The following is a 25,509-nucleotide window of genomic DNA, read 5'->3' on the forward strand; positions in this document are numbered from 1 at the left end:
ATCACAGGTTATTTAGCGATAAAAGATGTCTACACCAGGCGTGTCTGTTGACGTGTCACAAACTCACATTTCAACAGGGTGGGAACTATAAATGTTCTTTTTAGAATGGGGAGGATGTTTTGAGTTCTGAAACTTTTTTATTAGACAGTTACCTCTTATATGTCTAAATATCAAGGAAAATTTGATTCTCCATTTCATGACACCTTCAAGTTCATACAAACAGATTTTGTGACGTTATGCAATATTGTAGCCCAAACATTTATTTATTTCTATCTCTGGGAATCAAACTCATGACCTTGGCATTGCTTGCACCATGCTCTACCTATAATCCAACATTTTAAGAAAGGAAATGTCATATTTATTTATACAAATGACTGATGTATATCAATACATATATTATTATGACTTCTCATGAGGATGGGTTGAAATAGGTAGGCTATAGTTATGGATAGGTAACTATAATTATGGAAATCGATATCTTTAAAAAAAAGATATTGCATGAGCTCAACGTACATCAGCTGAATAGTCTGAGTTTACAGTATCACCAAATAACTAATCAATAAAATCAATAAAAGCTGATAGGAAAGTAGGTGAAAATCAATTTCATTATCTGTTAGTTGGCTCTTTTCGCTATTAATGGAGAACCTTGTTCAGTGACATCACTTTACAGGAGTAAAAAACAAATGTATTTAAAAAATGCACACAATGTGTAGCATATATTATATATACGTCTGTGCACATGAAAAAGTATTGGAATGATATGGTTTGTAAATAAAATGCTGAAAACTAAATTTGGCTTATTTATCTGAAAAGCAATCGATAGATCAATTAACAAAAGAGTTGTTAGTAGCAGCCCTAATGGTATCGTTCTGTTATAGGCCAAAACTTTGGAGACCAAATATAAAATGATTAATTCTTTATTTGGAAATAAATGAAGCAGAAATAAGACTTCTAAGCTGAATCTTTAAGTTTAGGTATGAAATAAAGTGCTTTACATAAAAATGATAAAGAGAAAGGAAATGTAAATGTAAATACATTAAAAATAATAATAATAAAAAAAAATAATCATAATGAGAATAAACTTTGTCAAAATTTGACAAGATTAGATCTGACTACCTCAAACGCAAACATCGAGAGTGTGATGAAGAAGAGCAATGTGCTGACTTTGAAAGGGTTTAATTCCAGAATGACTCAAGGGTTGTCGTTGTCATAGCAACTGGTTTTACACCCGTTTTACGTGGCTTTCAGGGGTTTTTAAGAGCCGAGATTCCATTAACCTGGTTGCTGTCCCGTCATTTTCCAGAGCCAAAGATTGAGTGCCCTTGAAGAGGAAAAACAGTTGCACTCTTTCAACAGGGCTGAAGGGCGACCCGTCCCAAACTCACAACACTGTCTGATTAAGAAAACAGCACAGTGTTGATTTGAACAAACTTTGCTAGCTGAGCAGTGCTGGTAAAACTCTAACTAACAAGCTAAAGGAAAGGTTTACTCAAAAATAAAATATCTGTCATCATTTACTCACCCTCGTGTTGTTCTAAACCCATTCAATGTTCTTCCATGGAACACAAAAGGACATTGTCAGCGCATGCGCCTGCTGTTGACTGTACAGAAAGAGCATCACAAAGCAGTCATGGTGCTCAAGCGTCGAATGCGTTCATATTCTCTCGCGGTCGAAAGAGTACACTTTGAAAGCCAACACGGTCGACCGGGCACGATCTGATCCGGAACGCGGAAAAACTAAATATACCCGGGTCTGCACGTGTCTCAAGTGTATCAGCAAATAATTTATGTGAACTAGTTCATGAAATAAACCATCCGAACACTAAATATAAGTGATTTGTTTATTTTAACCGGTTCATTGACATGAACTGTCCGAATGAACAGATTCTTTTAAATGATTCATTTTTCCCAGTGCTACATATCCTCCATCGCTGATAACAATATAAAGTGACAAATGAAGAGTTTTGTGACGTTACAGTGCTACTTGTTGGTAAATGTAGCTCGTTACTTCTCTATACGCAACGCATAATTTAATTTCATTTAAACGGACTGATCTCAGTTCAGGACAATCTGTGCTGTCAGTAAAGGGTTAAACTTTCAACGCACAGAGTCATGTGACAAAACAACAGGGCGGCGATCTCAGCTGAGTTTGTCTTTGGGAGAAACAGCAACAAAACTACATCTGGTTAAAAAAAAACTCGTTAAGTTTTTAAATTGAAACCTGATTGAGACAGAAGATTAGAGTCTCTAGTTTCATCCAATATGACATTTTTAAAATTTCAGCGATTTATCGTGAAACAGCACGCTGTTAAACGCAATGACCACGTATGTGGACTATAGTCTCATTTTCATTAAAATATCCTATATTTACTGTACATTATCACATTGAGAATCAGAATCAATCAGTTCATCCAAAAGCTGGAAAATGTGTCTTTCAGAGGCTTTATATGGAGTTAGGATGAAAATAAGGTGCATTTCAAACTGTTCTGAGACCAGTGCAGACAGACAGCACACTGGAGGTTAAGTCATTCACTAAATAGGGAGCAAGGGAGCATCCTATAGCTCTCTATGCAGTTAAGTGCATTCACTCCTAAAATCTGATCAAAAGTTCAGTTTCAGGCTGCAGATGATGTTTGGATCACTCAACATGTTTGACAGACATGTGACAATGATAATCAGTACATAGATTCAGAATTTATAATGTATCATTTTATTTTAACATGATTGACAGTGATTGGATGATGCTGGATATTACTTTAAATCTGATGTAATGTCTGTAACGTCTCAAAAACATGAATAATCAACACTCCTGGACACATCATAAACTATTTGATGAAAAATATCTGACTTTCTGTAGCTTGGTATTATTTAAAATTTCACAACTTAATCCCGCTGTCCACATATGAGGACATACATTTTTAGGAAAACTATTTGGTCTATGCTTCTTAGGGGCTACTAGCAGGGGTGTAAAGTAACTGAGTAAAAATACTTAAGTATATAAAAATGTATAAAAGTACATTTTTGCAGATAATTTTCTTTTGTCTTACTGGACTGAAGCCGTCTGTTCACTGCATCCGACAAATGACAGATTGACAAACGGCAGAGTGTCGCATGGTGGCGGTGTGGAGCTCTGACCATCTGCAGAGGTGGAATTTCAGATCTGATTTGAGCTTTGGATACGTTGAAATATTTGTGCGACTAGACCGTATGTGACCGCCCGACTGAATGTGATGTATTCATTAAAAACTATGAACACAAAGTGAGAAATAAGCGCCTGCTACTTCTACAGATTGAACAGTTATGAAGTCAAAAATGATCATTCATGTTGCAAATACATTTATATATATATATATATATATATATATATATATATATATATATATATATATATATATATATATAAAAACAAAAGGCTTTTGTAATTAAATGTGTACATGTCATTTATTTCTACACTTGCCTTCATATTTAAATTATATCTATGAATTTGTACTCCTTATTTGCTGAATTAATGTTGTTAGGCATCTATTAATTATAATAATAACTATAAAAACAAGCAATTATAATGATGATAATAATGACAACAAAAATAATGGAATTTGAGTAAATATTAATAATACTTCCATCTGCTCAACAGCATTCAGACAGGTATCAAACCTCATAAAACAACTCACAAAACCAACAGCATTACTAACTTTCTTCAAAGCTTCATTTGAATTTCTTTAAATCGTTCTCTGTGTCTCACGGGACTGAGTGCTCTGACATCGCAATTCGTGAATGCCTTCTCCCATGCAATGAACATTGCGTGACTGTGGGAATGTTTTTGCTAAATAAAATTACATGGTTCGTTCATTACACGTCTCAATAAAGCAGCTATGAGATGAAAAACAATTTCTGAAGCAACCTCGTCATTTTATGGTGCTTCTATGACACTTTTGGCTCACATGTGGAGTCGTGTGCTCTTCAGGACTCATATCCCGTTCCTTTACATCACAAGTGCAACGCTCTATCAGTCGAGCTATTGCACAATTTGACCACACTCGAACAAGCTTGTAAATGCAGTTAAATGTTAAAATGAGTCATGCGCTATAGTAAAAGTGTTTAGATGTTATAAGATAGCGCCGTGTGAAGAACAGAGAGAAAAGAAAGTGTTTATGAACTGATAATCTGCCGTTTTACTCGTGATTTGTGTGAAAGGGGATAAAAGTCGTTGTTGTAGCGCCTCTACTGTTCATTTCACCAGGAAGCTGCCATGTGACATACAACAGGCCATATAAAAATCATTTTGCAAAAATATGGTTATTGTAACATGATTCTTTGACCAGGTTGCGAATGTCACTGGAGAAATATGACAGTCGTCGGAGACAGTAAAAAGGCGACTTTAACAACATCCTCTCTCCTCTCTTGATTTAATTCTAGCTAGGAAAAAAGTTACTTTTTTAATACTTAAGTACAATTTAATGTGAATACTTTTTTACTTTCACTCAAGTATGTTTTTGGCTAGTTACTTGGACTTTTAACTGAGTAAAATTTTCACTCAGTATCCATACTTTCACTTAAGTATAATTTCAGAGTACTTTTTACACCCCTGGCGACCAGTCACAAATCAAAAAGTGGAATGGAAAATGCACACAGCGGTCACGTGGGGGTCTCGGGAGGTTAACACTGAAAATTTCACACACACAGGGAATGTGATAAAGCTTCCTCTGTTACTGTTCAGATCTGTGACTCTTGGCAACAGGGACTCACGATCAATGTGTCTGTATGAGAGAAATCAGGCCGTTAATATTGGCCAAAACAAATCAGTCTAAGTGAGTGTTACGCTTTGTGTGAATCGTGTGGCCGGTTGTAATGACTCTACCCAGGTTGTCATATTTTTTATTTGGCTAAGTGCTGCTTGATAGACCTACTTAGCAGAGTTTTGGACGGGCTACAACAGCACTCATCTCTCAATCTTACTCGGCCGGTGTCGTTATAAAGCGGCCGCTCTCAGTTACTCTAATGTTTCTGCTGTCAGAGTGAGAAATAACCAGCGGGACGGATCGCAGCCCAGTCAGTCTGAGCACTACTGCACTAATGCAGATTTATTAAACGGTTCAAATGCGCTGATTAGGAGCCACAACTATACGACTTTAAAATGGTTAACATTTATACTTTTATTAAGTCTTTGCCATAACACAAAATCTGTTTTTGTTTTTTTCCTTTCAGAACAGTAAACCAAAGTAAATGCTGTTCATTTGTTACAATGACACCTTGTTGAAGCAATTTTGTATCAACAGTAATGACTTTGATGTGAATGCCAAATTATATGTCAAAGGCAGCAAAACAAAATATTACAATTATATTCCGGGTTTAATACGAGTTAAGCTAAATGAACAGCATTTGTGGCATAATGTTGATTTTCACAAAATAATAATAATTATAATAATTTCGACTCGTCCCTCCTTCTCTTTAAATGTGTGTTCCAGTGAGACACTTACAATGGAAGTCAATGGGGGTCAATAATCTGTAAACATTAAAATACTCACTGTTTCAAAAGTATAGACACAAGACGTAAACAATATGTGTGTTAACATGATTTTACTGTCATAAAAACACTACGCAACAAATGCTGTTAGCTGAGCTACACTTGTATTGTAAATAAACTTGTAAACACATTTTTAAGACCTTAGGTTCTTCATTTAATATTAAAGTCAATGTGATTTTTTCCATAAACAGATGTGTTTACATGTAAAACTGAATATTAAATGAGAAAACCTGATTTTATCCAGCAGGACTTGATTGGATGGTGTAAAGTGTCTCTATTTGACAGGTGGTTGAAAAACAAGAGGGCCTGGTGACGTCAACCGAAAAGAAAAGTCATTTCAGAGTCGGAGCAAAGAAACAGTAACGTATTAAAAAAAGTAAATTGGGTCAATTTTGATACATTTCATACATTTTTGAGCTATAGTTTTGTTTCTTCTATAAAATGTTATCAGCAGAAAATATTGACTTTGAGAGCCACTGTTTATAATCGAATCTCACAAACATCTGAAATAAATATTACAGATCTTATCATCTGATTTCAATTTGCTTTTTGTCTGAAATTCCATCATTTCTGTTTGTGTTCCTGGTGGAGTTTGGAGCAACACCTCCTATCTCACGCACCTAACAGCTTTTCATTATTTAAACATTCTTACCGCATTATTCAAAAAGTGTTAGACTCATAATCAATGCTTCTGCCGTTTCCTCTAATACTGATAAATACTCTGACCCTGATTTTCACATCCTCGATACAATGAAGGTTCATTTCCTTCAGTGAAACACAAGCATTGATATAATCAAAGGAAAAAATGATCCTCCTTGAAAGTGTTTTTAGGAAGCCACTGGTTATAAAAATGGCATATATTATTATGGGGTGAATTTTGGAGAAACGCTGCAACGCTGAGCATTTATGGTTGCAAAATGTCCACAGTTTTTTTAGACACTATAAGTGTACTTTTTGAATTCACAATACAATTCAACACACAGAAGTATATGAAAAATGGATTACAAGCAGTAAAATAATTTCATGAACAGTTAAGACTATTTCAAACTAAAAAGGACTTGATATAGATGATATATTTTTGGGTATAATTCAAATAAATATCCATATTAAAATATACCCATCTCTATGTAATGTAGTAAATTTAATATACCATGAATACCATTAAAAAAATATTTTATTAAATGACAGCACAAAAATAAAAAAAATAAAAAAAATCTGAAAAAAACATAAAAAATTATATATATATAATATAATGTATTTTATATATAATAAATAATAAATATAAATATATATAATAACTAATATACCCTGCAATGCTTAGAAAAATTTTCTCAAATTTATGAAAGTTGATATTTTCTGGGAATTTAAACATCAAGTACATCAGTAAACATGTTGGAAATTAATAGAAAAATATTACAGGTCAAATACTTAGAGAATTACTGATCAACAATGTTTAAATAAATAAATAAATAAAAAATATAAAATCTTGTCTGACTCTTTTTTTCAGCTCTAGCTTCCATACTACTCCAGCCACTTTGAGAACTTGGCAGTGTGATACTGCAGATATTGTTGACTTTTGTAGGACAAATTGCTTCCAATGTTCCTCATTTGTAATAATGGATAAAAGCGTCGGCTAAATGACTAAATGTAAATGAGAATGGCTAAATTTTGTACAAAATTGTTCACAATTGTGTCAACCAGCTTTTTGCCTTTTTCTGTGACTGCGAATATGCATTTTTTCCTAAACTGTTGTTGTAATACAGTTCAGAGTGTCAGCTATAGTTATGTACAGTTTTTACCCATATTGAATTAATATATATTATTGAATTGCTTTAAGCAAAGTTGCAGTTCTGCTACACTGGTTCTCTGAGGGTTAAAGACACAATTGTACTCTGACAGTTTGACAAAATGAACTTTTAGCAGATACACACATTCAAATGTACAATCACTTTCCACTTGTAAAAATGGGCCAAAAATACTGATGACATCATTTCCTGCTCAGAGGTGCATGGAGAGTTTTGCTTGTTTTAAAATATTATTTTGTGCTCTAAAACAGCTTTTACTCCTGTGCATTTAAACACCACTTAATGTTTAAATGCACATCTTTAAAGTTTGGTTGCCTAGAAGTTGGTCGTACAAGATTTTTATTGCTACTCTATTAATGTAAGAGCTGCTGATTTTGTTGTTATTTATATGTATGTGTGTAGGGTTTATTAAACTTTTTAAAAAAATCTCCAAATGTTGTTTTGAAATCATATTGCAAAAGAGATTTAATCTGTTTCATTTCCTGGTTAGATAAAAAGTTACTAACTTATGTTGTGAATTTCATAAAAACTGTCAAGAATGTGTCTATAGGTCAAGAAAATTAATATAAATTATATCTTGCATTAAAAAAAAAACATTATTTTTTAGTATTTTATTTTTTACATTATCGTGACATTTTTATGACAAGTAGGTTTCTCCATATTTTGTCATTAATGTTATGCATTCAATAATAATTTGTGTAATTCCTATGCATATTTGCACCTAAATTCAGCAATTTTGGCTCTATGGCATTTAGAACAGTGTGAAAGTGTGTGTATATTTGTGTAAATTGTGTTGCCTTAGCATATGGACTCAAAAGCTTTGCATTCTCTCTTTGTGTTGCTACATCCGGGCTTCCTTGCTGCGAAATTCCCAATCCTACTACGGCAAAGGGAAGACTTATGAATATTAATTAGATCCCGCTGACGTTCTTGGCATCCTTCTGGCACGTCCAGTCGTCGAACTAGCTTAATATTCATGAGCCAGCAGTATGATTCGCCAGCTCACTCTAGTCCGGCCAATGAGGAAGCACTACTGAGCGAGCGTCATGTGTTCTAATTAATATTCATGAGCCGAGTCTTCGCTGTAGTAGGAATCGTTAATCGGTTTCTCTGCTGGTTGCGTTTCGTTCTCCGAAGCCATTTTGGACTCAGTTCAGTTTCATGTATGTCAGAATCGGACCCTGTCCAGCCATACTCACTCTGCACTGGGGAAAGAAGCTTTGCGGAGAGGCTTTGCGCAAAAATCACCCGGCGATCCGTGTTATTTGACGCTGAATTCAGCGGAGGGCGTTTCAGTGGAATATCGGCGCTTCCCGATGGATTTGTCCGTGTGTTAAAGTTTCATTCAGCCCGAGCGGTGGGGTGGGCGGACGGACGGACGTCTGGCCGACGGTCACTCGGGCTCGTTGTGTGTGTGTGTGTGTGTGTGTGTCTCCCCCCCTTATCTTTTTAAATGTTTGCAAAGCAGAAGACACTGGAACGGAGCAAATCTGGGGTGATTTTGGATCACTAGAGGAATATGTTCGCTCCCTGGCTGACTTTTGCACTTCTTCTGGGAACTTTCTGTGCAGGTGAGCGCACATTTATTTCTTCTTGTGCCAAGGATGGGTGAGATTTGCATAAATATGACATAAAACACTGTAAATAATAATATGTGCTGCAGTTTTTCTCTTGTTTGTGATGAATGGGTCTAAACCAGGTGACATTGTTACATTGTGTCATTTAACGTTCCAATCGAACTGTTACAAATGTAACCAGTGCACACTTGAGTGACACATTCTAAACGCCTCATGCATGAACACACATTTCATATGATTCCTTAATAGCATTTCTTGCAGTTTATTTGCATTAGAAAATGTATTAGCATATATTTCAAGATATCTGTGTGATTGTTAGTAAATATGAGTGATAAGATTCATTCAGAACTGCAGATATTATAATCATATCTCAGTAGAAACACAAGGACACTGCCAACTGTGTGTCTTTTCTCTTCAAGGATTTAGATTTGACATCTATTACAGAATGATTACACCTGTCACAGGCGATTGATTCACGTGTGAATGTTTTTTGTTGTGATTTCTATACATGTGCTTTTATATTTCTATATAGATTAAATGAAAGGCATAGGTTTTGATTTCACCTTGTTCATTTGAGTATTTAATTCACTTTATATCCCTCACATGAATATCCTTATATATGAGTATACATTAAGAATAGATGTTTGGCTGGTTGTGGACTGTGGCTTTGTTGTGTTTGAGGTTTTGGGGGGAGGGGTATATATATATATATATATATATATATCTCAATAACACACTGACCTGAGATTAAATAACAGCATTTTACACTTTAATGAACAACCCAAAGTGAGATTGTTTCCGTTTTGCACATACTGTCAGAGATTTGAATACATTGTGACATTGTTGAAGGAATTTCAAATAGGGTCAGATACATTTGAGTCGGTTTTGTTTGTTTTTACTTCAAAGAGCTCAAGAACTTTGGCACATGCTCCATAGGATTTGTTTGAAAGAGTGAAACTACAGTTGACTTCCGGAGAGTTATTTAAGTGAACAGAAGTTATTTCCTCAGAAAACTCTGTAGTAAACATCAAGTGGATTTTCTTTAGACAGTGTGATTTTTGGTTACCTAGAAGTCTTTTATTGTCATGTCTGGTGACTCACATGATGGTTCAGAATGTTCCCCTCTGAGGACAACAGAATCACTGACAACGACATGGATTGCTTGTGGTTTGTGTGTGTTGTGCTGGATTTGTTTAAAGGATTGGCACATGGTTGTTGGGGGGATGGGAGTGTGTGTGTGTTTGTGTGTGGGGATGTGTGTTGGGAGTTGGAATTCCTCCGTGGAATGAAATGGCCACCATATAGTCCGGCAAGCAGAAGAGAAGCTGCCCACCGCCTTACAGAATCATCTAGAGGGATATATGAGTGTCTGTATGTTGTGTTATGGATGCAAGCTGCAGTGCATGAGAGAGAGAGAGAGAGAGAGAGAGAGAATGGGGGGTGGGGGGCACTGTGGGAAATGGGGGATTGATCACCTCAAGCAAGAACTGGGATTTAAAGAGACAGTAGGAGATATGTTTGTAGTGTACGCTAGACTTGTCAGGATATCATAATTTTCACACTAGTCAGGTTCAAACTGACTAATGCCGGTATTACAGCTGGTTGGACACTAAGTGGTACTATGGTGTAATTTTCGTTAAGCAACAGCCTACACCAGGGGTCAGGACCATTTTTTCACTAAGGAGCCAATTTTTAAATTTTTGGTTGATGCATTTTTTCGAAAGAGCCATACCGCAAACGAATAATTCACTATTTTCAAAAACAGTTTTACAAAAAAAGTTTTTCAATAAATACATTTTTTATATTGCCCATAGACTACTCAAAAACAAACAAATATGCAAAAATGAATAAGTAACATGTTGCAATATGGAATTGAGTACACGTGTTTGTGTGGGTCTCCATAAAATTACTTCATTTTACAATTGATCATGAAAAATGTAACTTCCCTTTTGGGCTGGGCGATATGTAAAAAATATTTGAATGATAATTGCATTTAAAATATCGTGATATCAGATTATATGGTCAACCCCCAAGGTCAGTGAATATTTTTGCTTTATTGATTTTGCTTTAAAAAATAAATTTATTGAAACATGAAAAACTTAAAAGACATTGTGATTAAAAAATCTTATATATAACCACCTTCCCAAATCCAAACATTTACCATCTCCAACGGCCCCATTTGCCATCACGCAAGATTCACAAAAGCCTACAAATTTATATAGCCTACAAATTAAGAACTATAGACAATTATAAATGTAAAGATAATTATAATAATCATCATAATAAATAAGCCTAATAAATTCCCTTGTGTTCCCAAAAAATGATTCAAGATTCAAGGTGAACATGTCTTGCATTACTTTGATTTAATCACTTTCGTCTTTGTTTCTTTTTTTAGTTTTTTGGATTTTTCCCCTTTTTCTCCCAATTTGGAATGCCCAGTGCCCAATGTGCTTTTAAGTCCTCGTGGTTGCATAGTGATTCGCCTCAATCTGGGTGGCGGAGGACAAATCCCAGTTGCCTCTGTCTGAGACCGTCAACCTGCGCATCTTATCACGTGGCTTGTTGAATGCGTTGCCACGGAGACATAGCGCGTGTGGAGGCTTCACACCATCCACCGCGGCATCCACGCACAACTCGCCACACACCCCACCGAGAACGAACCACATTATAGCGATCAGGAGGAGGTTACCCCATGTGACTCTACCCTCCCTAGCAACCGGGCCAATTTGGTTGCTTAGGAGACCTGGCTGGAGTCACTCAGCATGCCCTGGATTCGAACTAGCGAACTTCGTCTTTGTTTCTTTAATACAAAGATACCTGTATATATTACTGGACCTGCTCATAATGCGTAAGAGCAAACTGCGTGAAACTCACAGCACCTCACGAGATGATCGGAGATCATTTGCAGCATTCTCATAGATTACATTATTCTTCCAAACAGTTTTCAGTCGAATGAAACAGAGAAAAAGAGTGATAACTCTTTACATACGCTTGCTCCATGAGACAGGGTCCTGTTGCACGCCTCTGAACAAACATCGAATCAGACATGAGCATTGACAGCTTTTCTTTTGCCTGTTCTTAAAAATATAATAAAGTGTGTTTCTTCAAGCGTGTCTTTGTGACCAACAGCATTTCTTGTCTTGTGTCACTCCGAGACGTCTTACAGGTCACCCGCCTGGAGCTCGCAAACTGGATTCAGCCTCGTCGCATTTTGTGGGTGGCGGGTGCTATATCACACCCTGGGCGCACATAAAAAATAATGAACGTTCCTAAAATCGCTCATATAAAATGTTCTTAACAGCTAAGAATAGTTATTGGGAAATGAGGCCCAGAACTCTATGCATGTGCGTGTCTTGGAGAAGCGATTTCATTGCACTCGTGAATGGCAGAGCTCACTGTGCACACATCAAATCAGACGCGCATCAGCGGCTTTTCTTTCATCTTCTTTCAAAATAGAATCCTGTTTCATCAAATGTGCGTCTTTGTGTCTAATTTCTTGTAATATATCACTCTGAGAAGTCTTACAGGTCGCCCTGCACAGTGGCTGGTACATCAGCAAAATACTTGTGGCTCGCGAGCCATAGGTTCCCGACCCCTGGCCTACACAATAACGCAAGGCAGCTTGATTTCAAACTTTGAACTTTATTTTTTGTTTATTTTAACTAAAAATTCAAATGAAACTGAAAAAAATGATGTGCAATTAAAATGTGTGTTGTTCAACTTTTTGAAAGATGTCTTTTCAACAGTTGTAAAGGGCAACATCTCTTTGGCAACGAACCGACTTCATCTGTGCATTCTCTCCATCATGGGCGACCTGTCGGGTGTTTCGTTATCCGGGCAAATACATCACTTATTGTGGGTTGTTGCAGGTTTAATGTTGATGTTTTATTACCTTTCATCCCAGGACCCAGTTTAGCTGCTTCAGAAGGGTAATGACTTTGTGTGTGGATAAATTCGTTTAGTTCCCTCCTAGGCCTGGGCAATATGCAAGACATATGTTCACGATATTTTTATTTAAAAAAAAAAAGAAAAAAAAAATCACAAAATCCAATTACATCGTCAACCCCCCGGCTGAGGGATCGGTGAATATTCTTACTTTAGTGATTTTGCACTGAAAATTAAATTACCCTAACTCTAACCCTAAAAAACGAAAAACTTACACCAAAGACATTTCTAAATTAAAATTCCACTTCAAACGAAACGAAAAAGCAATTAAAATAACAAAGCTGTAAAAAAAAACAACAAAAAAAACCCATATATAACCACCTTTCCATTTACAAGCATCCGTCTATCACAACAGGTGGAAAATTACTAATACACATTAAGATATAAAAACAATTATAAATGTAAAAATAATAATTATGATGATGATAATCACTGAGATATAACTCATGGTTCGAGGTGAATGTGTATGATTTAATCACAGATGTATAGGCTGCAGAGTTGCGTTCACAATGAACTGTTCTGTGGAAATAAAGTGAACTGAACTCAAAACATGAGGTCATTTACAGCACTCATAGACGATACTATTCTTAAGACTGAAACAAAGAAAGAGTGAAAACCCTTTACATACGTGAGACTGCACGCCTCCGAACAAACAGCGTGTCATACATGCGCATAGACGGCTTTTCTGTCATCTGTTCTTAATAATATAATAAAGTGTCTGTGTGTTTAACAGCGTTTCTTGTGTCATTCCGAATCCGAGACGTCTTCCAGTTACTCACCATGCACATTATATTGACTACCTGTGATTAAACGTCTTCTACTTTGCTGCCTGTGTAATTTGAAACGTTGGTAAAGAACATCTGGCTTTCAGTGTGTTATTTAGGTTCATTTATCATGAGTCACAAACTTTCATTAGGCAACTATTCTTTAATGGTATTCTATTCGTTAGGCTGTTGTATTGATATTGGAAGTTCCACTCATAATGTTTCCACCAGTATAAAGTTTCACACCGGTGTTGTCCCTTGTACCGACTAAAACCGGTAACACCGTACACCATGGCAACCCTAGCGTATACTAAGGCAGTGTTCAGACTGTCAGTCCAAATTCTGTTTTTTGTGTGAATCCGATCATATTTGGCAAGTCTGAATGGTAAAAATCACACAAAATACTATTTTTTTACAAATCTTAGTAGGGGTAGGGGTGGGTTAAAATATTGATTTCGCGATGCATCGTAATTTTCATTTAAACGATCTCAATATCGATTCTTAAAACCCAAGATCGATCTTTTACTCTGTGAAACACTCCACTTCAGTGAGAGGAAATCACTCGCATTTCCAACCAAATTTCGCGCTGTGACTAAAATGTGTATATTTGGCAGCTGGCTGGTAAATGTTTAGATTTCACTCATCAGTGAATGATTTGTGTAGGATAGTGTTGGAGTATTCAACAGTGAGATCCTGTCACATAGGGCCGTAACCACAGTATACTTTGAGGGGGACAATTCCCCCCAATAATTGCCTCCGCGTCTGAGACCGTCAATCCGTGCATCTTATCACGTGGCTTGTTGAGCGCGTTGCCACGTAGACATAGCACGCGTGGAGGCTTCATGCCATCCACCGCGGCAATCATGCTCAACTCGCCACATGCCCCACCGAGAATGAACCACATTATAGCGACCACGAGGAGGTTACCCCATGTGACTCTAGCCTCCTTAGCAACCGGTCCAATTCGGTTGCTTAGGAGACCTGGCTGGAGTCACTCAGCACGCCCTGGGATTCGAACTCACGAACTCCAGGGGTGGTAGCCAGCATCTTTTACCACTGAGCTACCCAGGCCCCCCTAGCGTTAGGATTCTTGAAGAAAAGATTGTGTTAAGATTGTACTGGGAGGAAAAAACAATGAGGGACAACTTGAGGACAGTAAATAATTTTGTGTGTTTTGTTTTGGCTAGCCAGCTGACACAGTCATGTCATTTTACATATACATCAGTGATAAAAAGAAATTCTAATTATATATGTCTTTTCTTTGAGACGGCACAAAAAAAGAAAGAAAAGATGACTGAAACAGGCAAATTGCTATCAGTGCAGACACAGTGTTTGTCTTGTACTGTGTGAACTTTAAAAATACATGTATCTTTTAAAACCACAAATTATGCAATTTTGGGCCTTTATCGCATTTCAAGCCTTTATTCAGAAAATGATTGCATTCAGAGCCTTTTACTATATTAAAGGACCAAAGAGGGCAATTATATTTGTGACCTCAGCACCCGTGAGCCCCCACCCCCAATGTTCAAGACATGGTTACGGCCTTGCTTTCACAGTATGTTAAGAGTAAAAGTTGTTCCGTGTAATGTGTGTCCAAAGATCCACGCAACCCATTTGAATAATGTCTCTTTTAATTCGCTTTCTGTTCTCTACAGATGAGATAAAGCCATTCAAGTCTCTCATTTACAGATGCTGTTTACAGAACTGCCGGGTTTTAGAGAGAGACTGATATATCGGTTTTACCGATTGATCGGTGCTGATAGTTGCGTTTTGGTACTATCGGTTATAGGCAAAAATCAATGCCGATATTTTTTTTTATTCCTCTGTTTTCCTCTGATAATTATTACTAATTATTTATTTTTTTAAATGAAGCGAGGGCATGCAAAGAAAAATGTGACTTTATGGAAATGTCCCTCGTCAGCACATACAACATGTGTCCAACTTCATATATTGCAAATAATAATAATAATATATAGGCTAGAAAAAGCTTAATTTGGTCAGTATTAAAAATAGAGCATTATGATGGAGCCAAGTCTCCATCAAGGGCCCTATGATTTCTACATTGGGGAAAACGCAGACGGAATCGCAGAATCCATTCATAAAAATGGAATTAACTATGAAACGCGTAATGTCACGGAATATGACATATTTGGGATGAAATTAATGTATAAATGCACAATTAACCAAATTAAAATCGTGATATGTCCTAAAGATGATTAAACCACTAAAGGCTGAGATTTATTTAAACAAATGGACAATACGGTTTGCATAAGCTTCAACAGTAAATGATTTGAGAACTAACCGCTCTGTGTGTGTATTAATGACAAAGAGCAGATCACTTTATTCGATGTGAAGCGCAGCACATATAGACCATATATATTTATATAATTAAATCATGTCCTTTTGCGGTTTAATAAGCACATTAGCCCATTTAGTGAACCGCTTTCTGGAGGTGAGAAGTGAAGCTGTCAAAATAAAAGCATCATTTAACTAGACGCGTGAAATAAAAAATACTACAGAAATATTTTACTTCTGTATAGTAATATTCAATGTATCTGTATTAGTAGTAGTAATAATGATGATAATAATATATTGATAATAATGACATTATATTTAAGCAATAGCTTAAGAGTTTCATCACTGCTTTCATTAATACTGTGATGCTCTACTGTGCAGCACTGTATTTGACCATAAAAAATAATCTGTATAGATGCTCTTCATTTAATAATAATAAAAAAAATATTGCAATGGTATGTTAAAGTATTTGTTCTGTTTTCATTTGATTAAAATTCTATTAATTAATTTGATTAAACAGGTTTTTTTATGATAAAATACAATGAAACTTTAAAACTCAGAATTCAGAGAAAATAAAACGGAAAACATGGAATTTGGGAAAAAATCAAATTGATTTCATAGGGCCCTATCCGTCTTTTCATAATAAGAGTCCCTGGTTAGTTTCAGGCATGTTTAGAGTTAAAAGTCCGACGTTATGCACCCAAAATGTTGTAACATTCTATAAATCGATTTTAAAAACGATCGTCCGATTAATCTGTTTTCGGCCTTTCCCACCACCTTAGTTATCATATCGGCAAAATCCACTATCGATTGACCTCAGTCGGGTTTCCTTAAAGAGACAGTACCGGGTTTTAGCACGTGTTCAACAAATCAATATAAATACTTTTCAATAGTACAAATTATGCAATTAAACAATAAATGTGTATCAAAATATAATATATGCAATATAATATCATATTTATTGATTGAATACATTGATCTGTTCATTTTTAAAAAGCTAAAATGTGACCAAAATTATTAAAAATGAATAAATTTAACTAGTAAAATTTATATTTTCATAATGTACCTAGTTAGAAGGTCCGCTGTATAATTAACAGCAGTAGCTGGGAGAGAATTTCTTTCATATGTGAACAAAAGAGTCAATATAACTGAAAAATACCCATATGAATCGATATCGAATCGGAACCGAATCGAGAACTTTTGAATCGGAATTGGGAAATCTGTGTCAATACCCAGCCCTAGTTTCAAACTACATTAATATGTGTTTTGAAATCCTATTCAAATCACATTTCTGGAAATCCATTTCAGTCTGACTGCTCTGATTGAATCTGTAGTGGCTTATTGCCGTGAAAAAAAAAAAAGCAAAAATAACGGTTAAAGTGAAGCACTTACAATGGAAGTGAATTCACTCAAAAAAATAATAATAAAATAATGAAATAAATTTAAGAAAATACGACTTTTATAACTACTGCTCATGGTGATCGTTTTATAAAGATTGATGAAACTCAGATGATGGATAGAATACGCCTGTCACTTTAGAACGTATGTGTTGGGTTCAAATCCAAGTCCTCATAAACATTGTATATGTAAATGTGGATGTTATCCAGTGAAGGACGGTGGTAATATGAGTCAGCGATCGTATTCTGATGGCATCTGAGGTTGACTTTAGACGTTTGATGTTTATATACCTCATTCCTCATTCCTGTGCTTGGATCAGAACCCTGTGGTTCTGTGTCTGTCAGCTGTTTGGTGGGATATTAAATGGCAAAACAGTCTGAACTGAAGCATTGATCACAGCAAATCATGTATGACTTTGTTGACGTTTGAGTCGAGCTTCTAAAATTCATTGCAAAATTTAAAACAGGCCACATTCACACTGTGCATAAATACTGTTTAATCTCATTCTGTTCACACACAGTTTGGTGATATTTATATTTGTATATTTAATGTGCAGCTTGAATGGGATGCAGGTTTATCTCTGTAGCTGTGACACGATTCATTTTCTGAAGTTCATAAAGATTTTTTTTCCTATGATAAACTTTCATGATGAAGGGCCATGATATTATTACCGCTGATAATTTGTTACGTTTTATTTGCTATACTGTTTGCATATTCGTTTCAAGCGTCAGTGCATGAGCAGTGAACATGTTGTTAGGATTATTTCAGCATTTATGCACCATGTCACATTGTTTTTGGGCTCGTTTTAATCTGGATCATCTACTGTAGGTAATAATATGCCATTTTTTTATATTCTAGAAATGCTTAATGAAGTAATGCATGAAAATGTGACAAAAACATAAAGGATAGTCATTCCGTGTCAACTCGACCAGAGGTCCCCAGCTCAAAATTTTGATTTATTTAAAAAAATTCTGGCGAAAGAAATACATAATTGAAGATGAAAGCCAAAAAATTTAATGCCATGGATGAATTGTCGCCTATGATTTTGGAGCAAAATCACAGATAAAAAAAATGCCCGTAGAAAGGTGTCAGCATCATTATTTTATTGTTACACAGAGATTGGTAGGTCTGTTACTAAAACCAGTTGACTTCAGCAATCCTTGTTGCATTATATGCCAATGGTGACCATTCAGATATGGAGAAAAAGCACTTTTTGTGTTCTTTTTCCAAAGTTGGCGTGCCTGTAACTCAAGAAGTATTAAAGGTAAAGTAATATCCTTTTAGATTCTGGTTCAGAATAAACTTTTCTTTTGCTATCTTCATTTTTGAGGCCCTATATGGTTCAAACCCAGAGATATGGGGCTCTCAATGTGGCTCCATGTGCGAATTGTTGAATTGTACACATTTTCAGTGGTCAAAAACCAAATGATAGTCACTTTGCATACAGCTGATACTTTTGGTCTTTTAAAGAGCGATATCTGAAGTACAAATAATGTTGAAAGTATGATGTATACTATGATGTATATCATACTCAAAGTATGATGGCTCAAAGTATGTTTTTGCATTTTACTTAATGAAACATAAACGGAATATCAAAAATGGCATATTATTACTTACAACATCATCCCGATTAAAACGAGTCCAAACACGATTGGTTTTCTGTGACGTGTTGAACATTGTTGTTGTGACTCAATGCTTATCACCAGGGTAAATTTATCTAGCTGAAGAAAACAGATGCGGTTTTGTTGAAATCGCAAGAATGAATTGTGAGTCTTGGAAGTGTCAACAGAGTCTTGGACTGTATGATGTAGACTAATTTTTCAGCAAAATGTGTTTATAAAAAAAAAAATCGCTTTTAATTAAAAATGTGTGGGTTTTTGGGACGTACAAATGTAAATTGCTAAAAAATAAAATGCAACGTTTGCCAACACAAGGAATCATTTTTATAGAGAGTTTAGGCTTGTAGACGTTTGAAAATCTCACTTGTATTTACCGTTTTGTGCTGCGTCAGGTCTTTGCGCTAGAACGTGAAATGTTATCCAAACCCAGAGATGATGCGCTGGGATCCGCTTAAATTGCCTGTAATTGACTTTCACCCTGGAATTCATGAATGTGCAGTTTCCTCTTGGCTTTCATTCTAATCTGTTGCAGATACTCAAAACCCACGTTTCAGATCTGGGCTAATAAGGGAAGATCACACGGCTTGCGTTCAGGAAGAATGTCTTTGGCCGCTCAGTTTGTTACTCCTAATGCACAACAGAAAGTCAATTTGTGCTGCATTTCAATAATATAGAGGATCTATATGAGCAATAATGGGCAAAACAAAGAGATTTGTTTATACGCACCTGTCAGGAGAACTTATTGGACAACAGTTTGAATTCTTTCCAAAAGCTTGTATTGAATTCATAATGAGGATTTCAAAGAATCATGGATGGTCCGGTGACGAGTTTAATCAGTTACACTGATTGTGCCAGATATTAGGAATAATTAGCCTAATAAATGGCTTCATTTGGAATGTTTTGAAGCTTTTTTTTGTATGGTTTTGTGTTTCAAAAACTTTAATTTTCCCAGAGATGTACTTATAAAGTGGATTCATTTAGTATGTCAAAGTGTGTTTTTGTGTGTAGCTATTAATATAACCGTGCATTTAAGGTGGTATTTGCTTTTGATGGAATTTGTGAACTTGTATTTTGCTTTTCAAGGTCTGTGGTGAATAATCTATCCGTTTCATGCTTTTTGTACTTTTTTGGAGTTCTTGGAGGGGAAGCAATCTTGTTGCATTTCAGGCCTTGTGTTATTTATATTATTGACTGATATTTTTATATATTTATGTGCGACGAATGGAAAGTATCTGTGAGTCAAGTTATTCTCTGAAGTTTATAAAGCATTTATCCTTTATAAACTTTCATGTACGAGATAGAAAGTGGGTGTTATTGAGTTCAGAATTGATTGGAATGACCACTGAAAGAAGATCATGACCTTTGTTGAGAATACCTGTCTGTCGAATTTGTCTCAAGCTAATCGTCATCATTGCATTTCATTTTTCAGGGTCTCTTGTGTTTCATATGGTTCTCTGTTCATTTTCCAATAGCCACATCGTTTTTACTTTCTGAAATCTGCCGTAATAATTACAAACAAGACACTTGCTTTCCAAGTCTTGGATAATTTCCCAGGTTTGTAATTGTTGCACATCCACTTCCATTATTTCCTTAAATGAGATGATGTGTTTGAAATGTGCAAAGAGAGATTGCGAGTGCAGTCGCGTGCTGTAGAAAAGGCTCTCTCTGTTCCTGTTGTGTCGTTTGTTTACCTTCGCAGATAACGCTTATCTGGACCCGAGCTGCATGAGCAGAGTGCTGTACATAAACAATGATATTCCGCCAGCGTTATCTATTGCACGGGCCTCGTCCTACATCAAACTCTGCGCTCTGAGTCCTCATGAACATGCTGAGGAATTGGATTAGCTCAGGTTTGTTTAGCTCAAGTATTTCAAGAGATTATTGGTTACAAATGTTTACAGTTAGACGATCCGTGATGTGAACGATTATCGGCCTGTTATGTAGCGAGAAGTTCATCCGAGCATGATCAAATTAGCCAAAATAAGGGGGGATGCATGTGTAGAGCTTTGAATGTGTTTAAAGTCTTCAGAAATCTGTAGAGTGGAATTTTAATGTCATAGCTTGTTTGTCCCATCATTCTGAGCTCAGACATTTTGATAGTTTTCCAACCTTGGAGCACATATTAGTTTGCTAAGAAGGACGCTGTGTGTATCACATTTCCCGATCTGAATCAGATTATTTTCAATCCAAACTAGTGCTGTGACAACTAATCGATAAAATCAATAATAATCGATAATGAAAATGAGCAACAACATATTTCATCTATTAGTCAGAGATGTGCGGCATGCATGGAGAAACTCTGTCAGTGATGTCACTTTACAACAGTGAATAATGCGTTTGCATGGTAACTCGTTTGAAAAATGGTGATGAAATTGAATATAATTCAATTAGGAGCGTATTTCTGTTTCGCAACACTGTTTGTCTTTTCAACAAGTGAGTTTCCATTAAAATGAATTAGCAAGCAAACGCGTATGCATCTGTGTCAATCAAACCGATCGCAACATAGGAATGGAGCGCAATCATTTTGAATAAACACATTGGATTTGGACATCAAATTTAGGTTTAAATGTAACTGTAATGGAAATCTTGCATGTGATGCAAGAAAAAATATTTTAGAAGAACCATAACTACACAGAGTCCCTTATATTTTTTAGAATAAAGACAGTTAACACTTAGATTGTGGTTTTGTTTTCTTTTCATTTATTGTCCTCCTGCTTTCAAACTGAGGACCAATAAAACAAAGATAATTTGAAACATTTTATATATTAACCCATTATGACCAAAACTGAACAAGTGCTTTACAATTTGCAGACAAATCAGAAGTGTTCCGTTTTGATAATTTATAAAAAAATAATGGCACTGTTCATATTATTGCAATCGGTAAAAACATCTACTCAACCTCAACATCAAACTCATCAAATAGCCATATCATATGTTTTTGGAAAGCTCTCAAAGAGTAAAATACAACCAGCCTATTTGTTTTACTCACAGACAAGAATATAGTGAGTAATAGCTAAGTATATGTCTTTGACAATTATGATGGTGTTGCTTATATGCCACATTTTGTCTTAGAACGGAACATATGGAACATAAAATATCATATAACATTACTTAAAGGTGATTATCATTCAAACATCCCACACACAAGGTAATCAGATGCATAGATCATTAGATAATCTACATGAAGCACAATGTTACATATGACCACCAGGAGGTGGCGCCAAATACATGACACAGACTCAATGATGACTCAAATGACACAGAATGAAACTCATTCTGTGAAATCTCATTACTAAAATCATGTCTGCATGCTATGCAAACCTTTAGTCATTGTTGTGTTTGCATGTGTAATTAGTTCTTATGTACAATTATTATGTTTTATTTGTTTGGAGATGTTTTTGGACACTATGATCAATTATTTTTGTAATGCTGTAACTTTTGATTGCTATGTTGTATCAACACAAAAATTTTCTCAGATACAGTTTTTACGTTTTTTTTTAAGATATACGTTTTTCAGAGCCACCTTATTTACACCCAGAGATATATAATGTAAAATAAGAAAAAAAGGAGAAATTTTCAGCAGTTTTTTAGGCTGAGAGTCTCAGAATGTATCATAATCTATATCATAAAAAAATATGAAAAGGTTTCTTTACAACCATACTAAACACTTGACCCTCCATGTTTATTTTGTCGAGTTTTAAGTCTTTAATTTTGGGTATGCCACTGAAACAGTAAATCTTTGAAAACACCTTCAGAGCTTAAAGGGTTAAACCTGTTTTGTACACAATTTTATAGCAGACTGTCATTTGTTTAAAAGAAAAAAAAAAAAAAAAAAATATATATATATATATATATATATATATATATATATATATATATATATATATATATATATATATATATATATATATTTAAATAAATGTAGCTTTTTTTTTTATCCGATTACTCGAAGAAATATTTGAAGATTAATAGATTATCAAAATAGTTGTTAATTGCAGCTAGTGTTTTCACAATATCAAAATTTCAGTAGTTGGTACCGATACCAGTGAAATTTCACGGTTCTTGATACCAATTTCGATACCACAGCAAAAATATGCTAATATGGTAATGTGCTATTGAACACACTCCTTTAGCCTATTTAAAGTTAATTTCAATGTAAATAATAAATTGAAAGAAATGCATGTAAAAAATAGAACAATTACTTTTCAACACACCATTGCATTTTAACAGTTTTATTCAGTACAACAGCACTCATGCTTCTGATATATTGCTTAATTTTAATTATTATTATAAATATTACTACAGTGAATATTACATTTTACTATACAGTTGTAATATATTTCTGTTGCAATGTCTTCAAATTCAAGCGTCTAACTTTTATTTTCAATCGTGCTTTTATTTTGACGTGTGGTTTGGCAGAAGTTTCACTTCCTCTTCTGACGGATAAACAGTTTGCTACATGGCCCAGTGTGATCGTAAAAAACGCAAATGCTGTGATTTAATTATATAAATATAAAGTCTACATGTGCTTCACAGTGGATTAGTTCTCTGCTTTGTCCTCTCATAAAACGTGATTGATTTTCAATGTGTGTGGAGTTTCCAGTCAGCGTAGCGTCCTGCTTCACACACTCATTCAGCCCGCAGCTCATGCAGATTGCAGCCTTTCACGGTTTAATAATCACTGTAATACATATCACAGTTTTAGTTTGATTAATTGTGCATTTCAGTGTAAAAGCAGTAACAGAGCACACATTCAAAAAAGCGTGTGAGCATTTAAAAGCAACTGTGTGCCAGTCTGACAGTGCGCTGGGACGGAATTTAGTCGGTGCTCGGTACTTCCGGTACCGCAGAAACACTGGTATCGTGACATCTTTTTTATTTTAGTGCCGACTTGGTACCGAAGTACCGGTACTTTTGACAACACTAATTGCAGCCAGTAATCAAACTAAAAGTACTATATTGATAGCAAAAGGCATGATCAGATAAGCCAAAATGTTGAATAAATAAACACGCAAAGGGCTGTGGGATGTGTAGAACTTGTAGAAATCTGTAGTGCTTTTTGTGAAATTCTTCAGATTCTGTGCATGCCTGCGTGGTACAGGTTATCTGTGGAATCTTGAAGGTCACCGTCAGGCGCATCAGGAATGGGCGTAGAGGTCGTTGCTGTTTGTGGGTATCTCCATTTCATCCTGACATTGAGTCGATTGCTCAATGGTCGTGTCTGTCTGTCGCCCGCTTGGATGATCCTTGTTTGTAGCAGAAGTTTCTTTCTCTCCTGGAGAGAACAGTTTAGAAAGGGGGTAGTGTTGCGGCAGGCCCCATTCAGCGTACGATTGATGGCTCTTTTTGTTGTGTTCTTTAGAATTAATGAGCACTCTGGTGTGTATTTGTGTCCGTCTGTGTATTTGTGTGCATGTCTCTCGTGCCTTTGGAAGCCATTTGTCTGGGGGGTTGGGATCTCGTCTGGTGGAGGGGTCCCGGCCCCTTATGGTTGCCCCCCTCGCTTTTGTGTCAGTCGGTCTGTGTACTTATATGTTAGACAGCAGAGGGTTGTTTGTTGAGCTCTCACCCCATGCTGAGGTCCAGTGAACACACGGCGTATTGACACCATCTCCCATCTGACCCATTTGGTTGTCTTTTAAAGAGATATTTTAATATTCATTCAAAGGATTGAGTACCGAGAAACCGGTTCCATTTTTTTTTTTTTTTAATTCCCCAACTATGTATTTTCATGACTTTTCGTTCCATTAACTGTTTCCGTATGTGACATTTTCTGCAGATGCGAATGGAACTCTGTACTTAAACGCTCTAAAAGTGACCACACGCGCTTAAGAAAACGGTTTATTCCAGGTTTTTTTTGCAGTAAGCGGCGTTCCGAATCGTCATGAAAATGAGCGGCGATTTCCTTTCGCCATTTAGGGGATTAAGAGAAAGCGGTTTAACACGGCAGGGTTTCTCTTGGTGAATACCGCTTATGTGGCCATGTAATGCATAAGTGACTTTCACACAGGTTTTTTGAAGAATGTGCATACTTATAGAACAGTTTGGATAAGTAGGAATGGGATGAGATGATTATCTCACGATTCGGTTCGATATACGAAATGAGGTTCACGATTAGGTACAAAAAGTCTACATTATATTAATTGATATTATATCATGAAATTGTATATATAATAATGATATGAGCTATCGCTGTTTGAAATAATGTGTACAATTTACAAGTAATAACACTGAGTTTACATTCATTTGTATAAGAAACCCTAAAAAGGTTACTGTCACTTTAAGAGTTCAACGAGCGGCTCACAGTGTTCCAGTTCAGCGAACATCAATGAGAGTCTCTCGGTTTCTTTAGCGCATTCATACTGCATGAGATTAAAATTTGTATATCTTTTCATAGAAAGGATATTAAGACACATTATTCAATGAAAGTAGAGTTGCCTCATCTTTGATGGACACACATTACACGGAGGAAACAATCTGCTTTAATCTCAAGCACTTATTACCAGGTATTCCAGTACTTACATTTCTAAAAGCTAAATTCAAGCACTTTAAGGACCTTGTGTGAACCCTGTAAACAGTGTA

The 25,509-nt window shown here is 35.8% G+C and overlaps 1 protein-coding gene across 1 annotated transcript in view; it reads left to right on the forward strand.

The window, feature by feature from the left end:
- The first annotated feature begins 8,413 nt into the window (after positions 1 to 8,413).
- The window catches only part of acvr2ba (activin A receptor type 2Ba), a 68,201-nt gene continuing 51,105 nt past the window's right edge, over positions 8,414 to 25,509 (forward strand). Inside the window, exon 1 of the mRNA XM_051682578.1 lies at positions 8,414 to 8,900. Coding sequence (XP_051538538.1) covers positions 8,849 to 8,900 — 52 coding nt within the window. The 5' untranslated portion in view covers positions 8,414 to 8,848. The remainder of the gene's footprint in view (positions 8,901 to 25,509) is intronic.

The sequence above is a fragment of the Myxocyprinus asiaticus genome, chromosome 41 (assembly GCF_019703515.2).
Source record: "Myxocyprinus asiaticus isolate MX2 ecotype Aquarium Trade chromosome 41, UBuf_Myxa_2, whole genome shotgun sequence".
NCBI lineage: Eukaryota > Metazoa > Chordata > Actinopteri > Cypriniformes > Catostomidae > Myxocyprinus > Myxocyprinus asiaticus.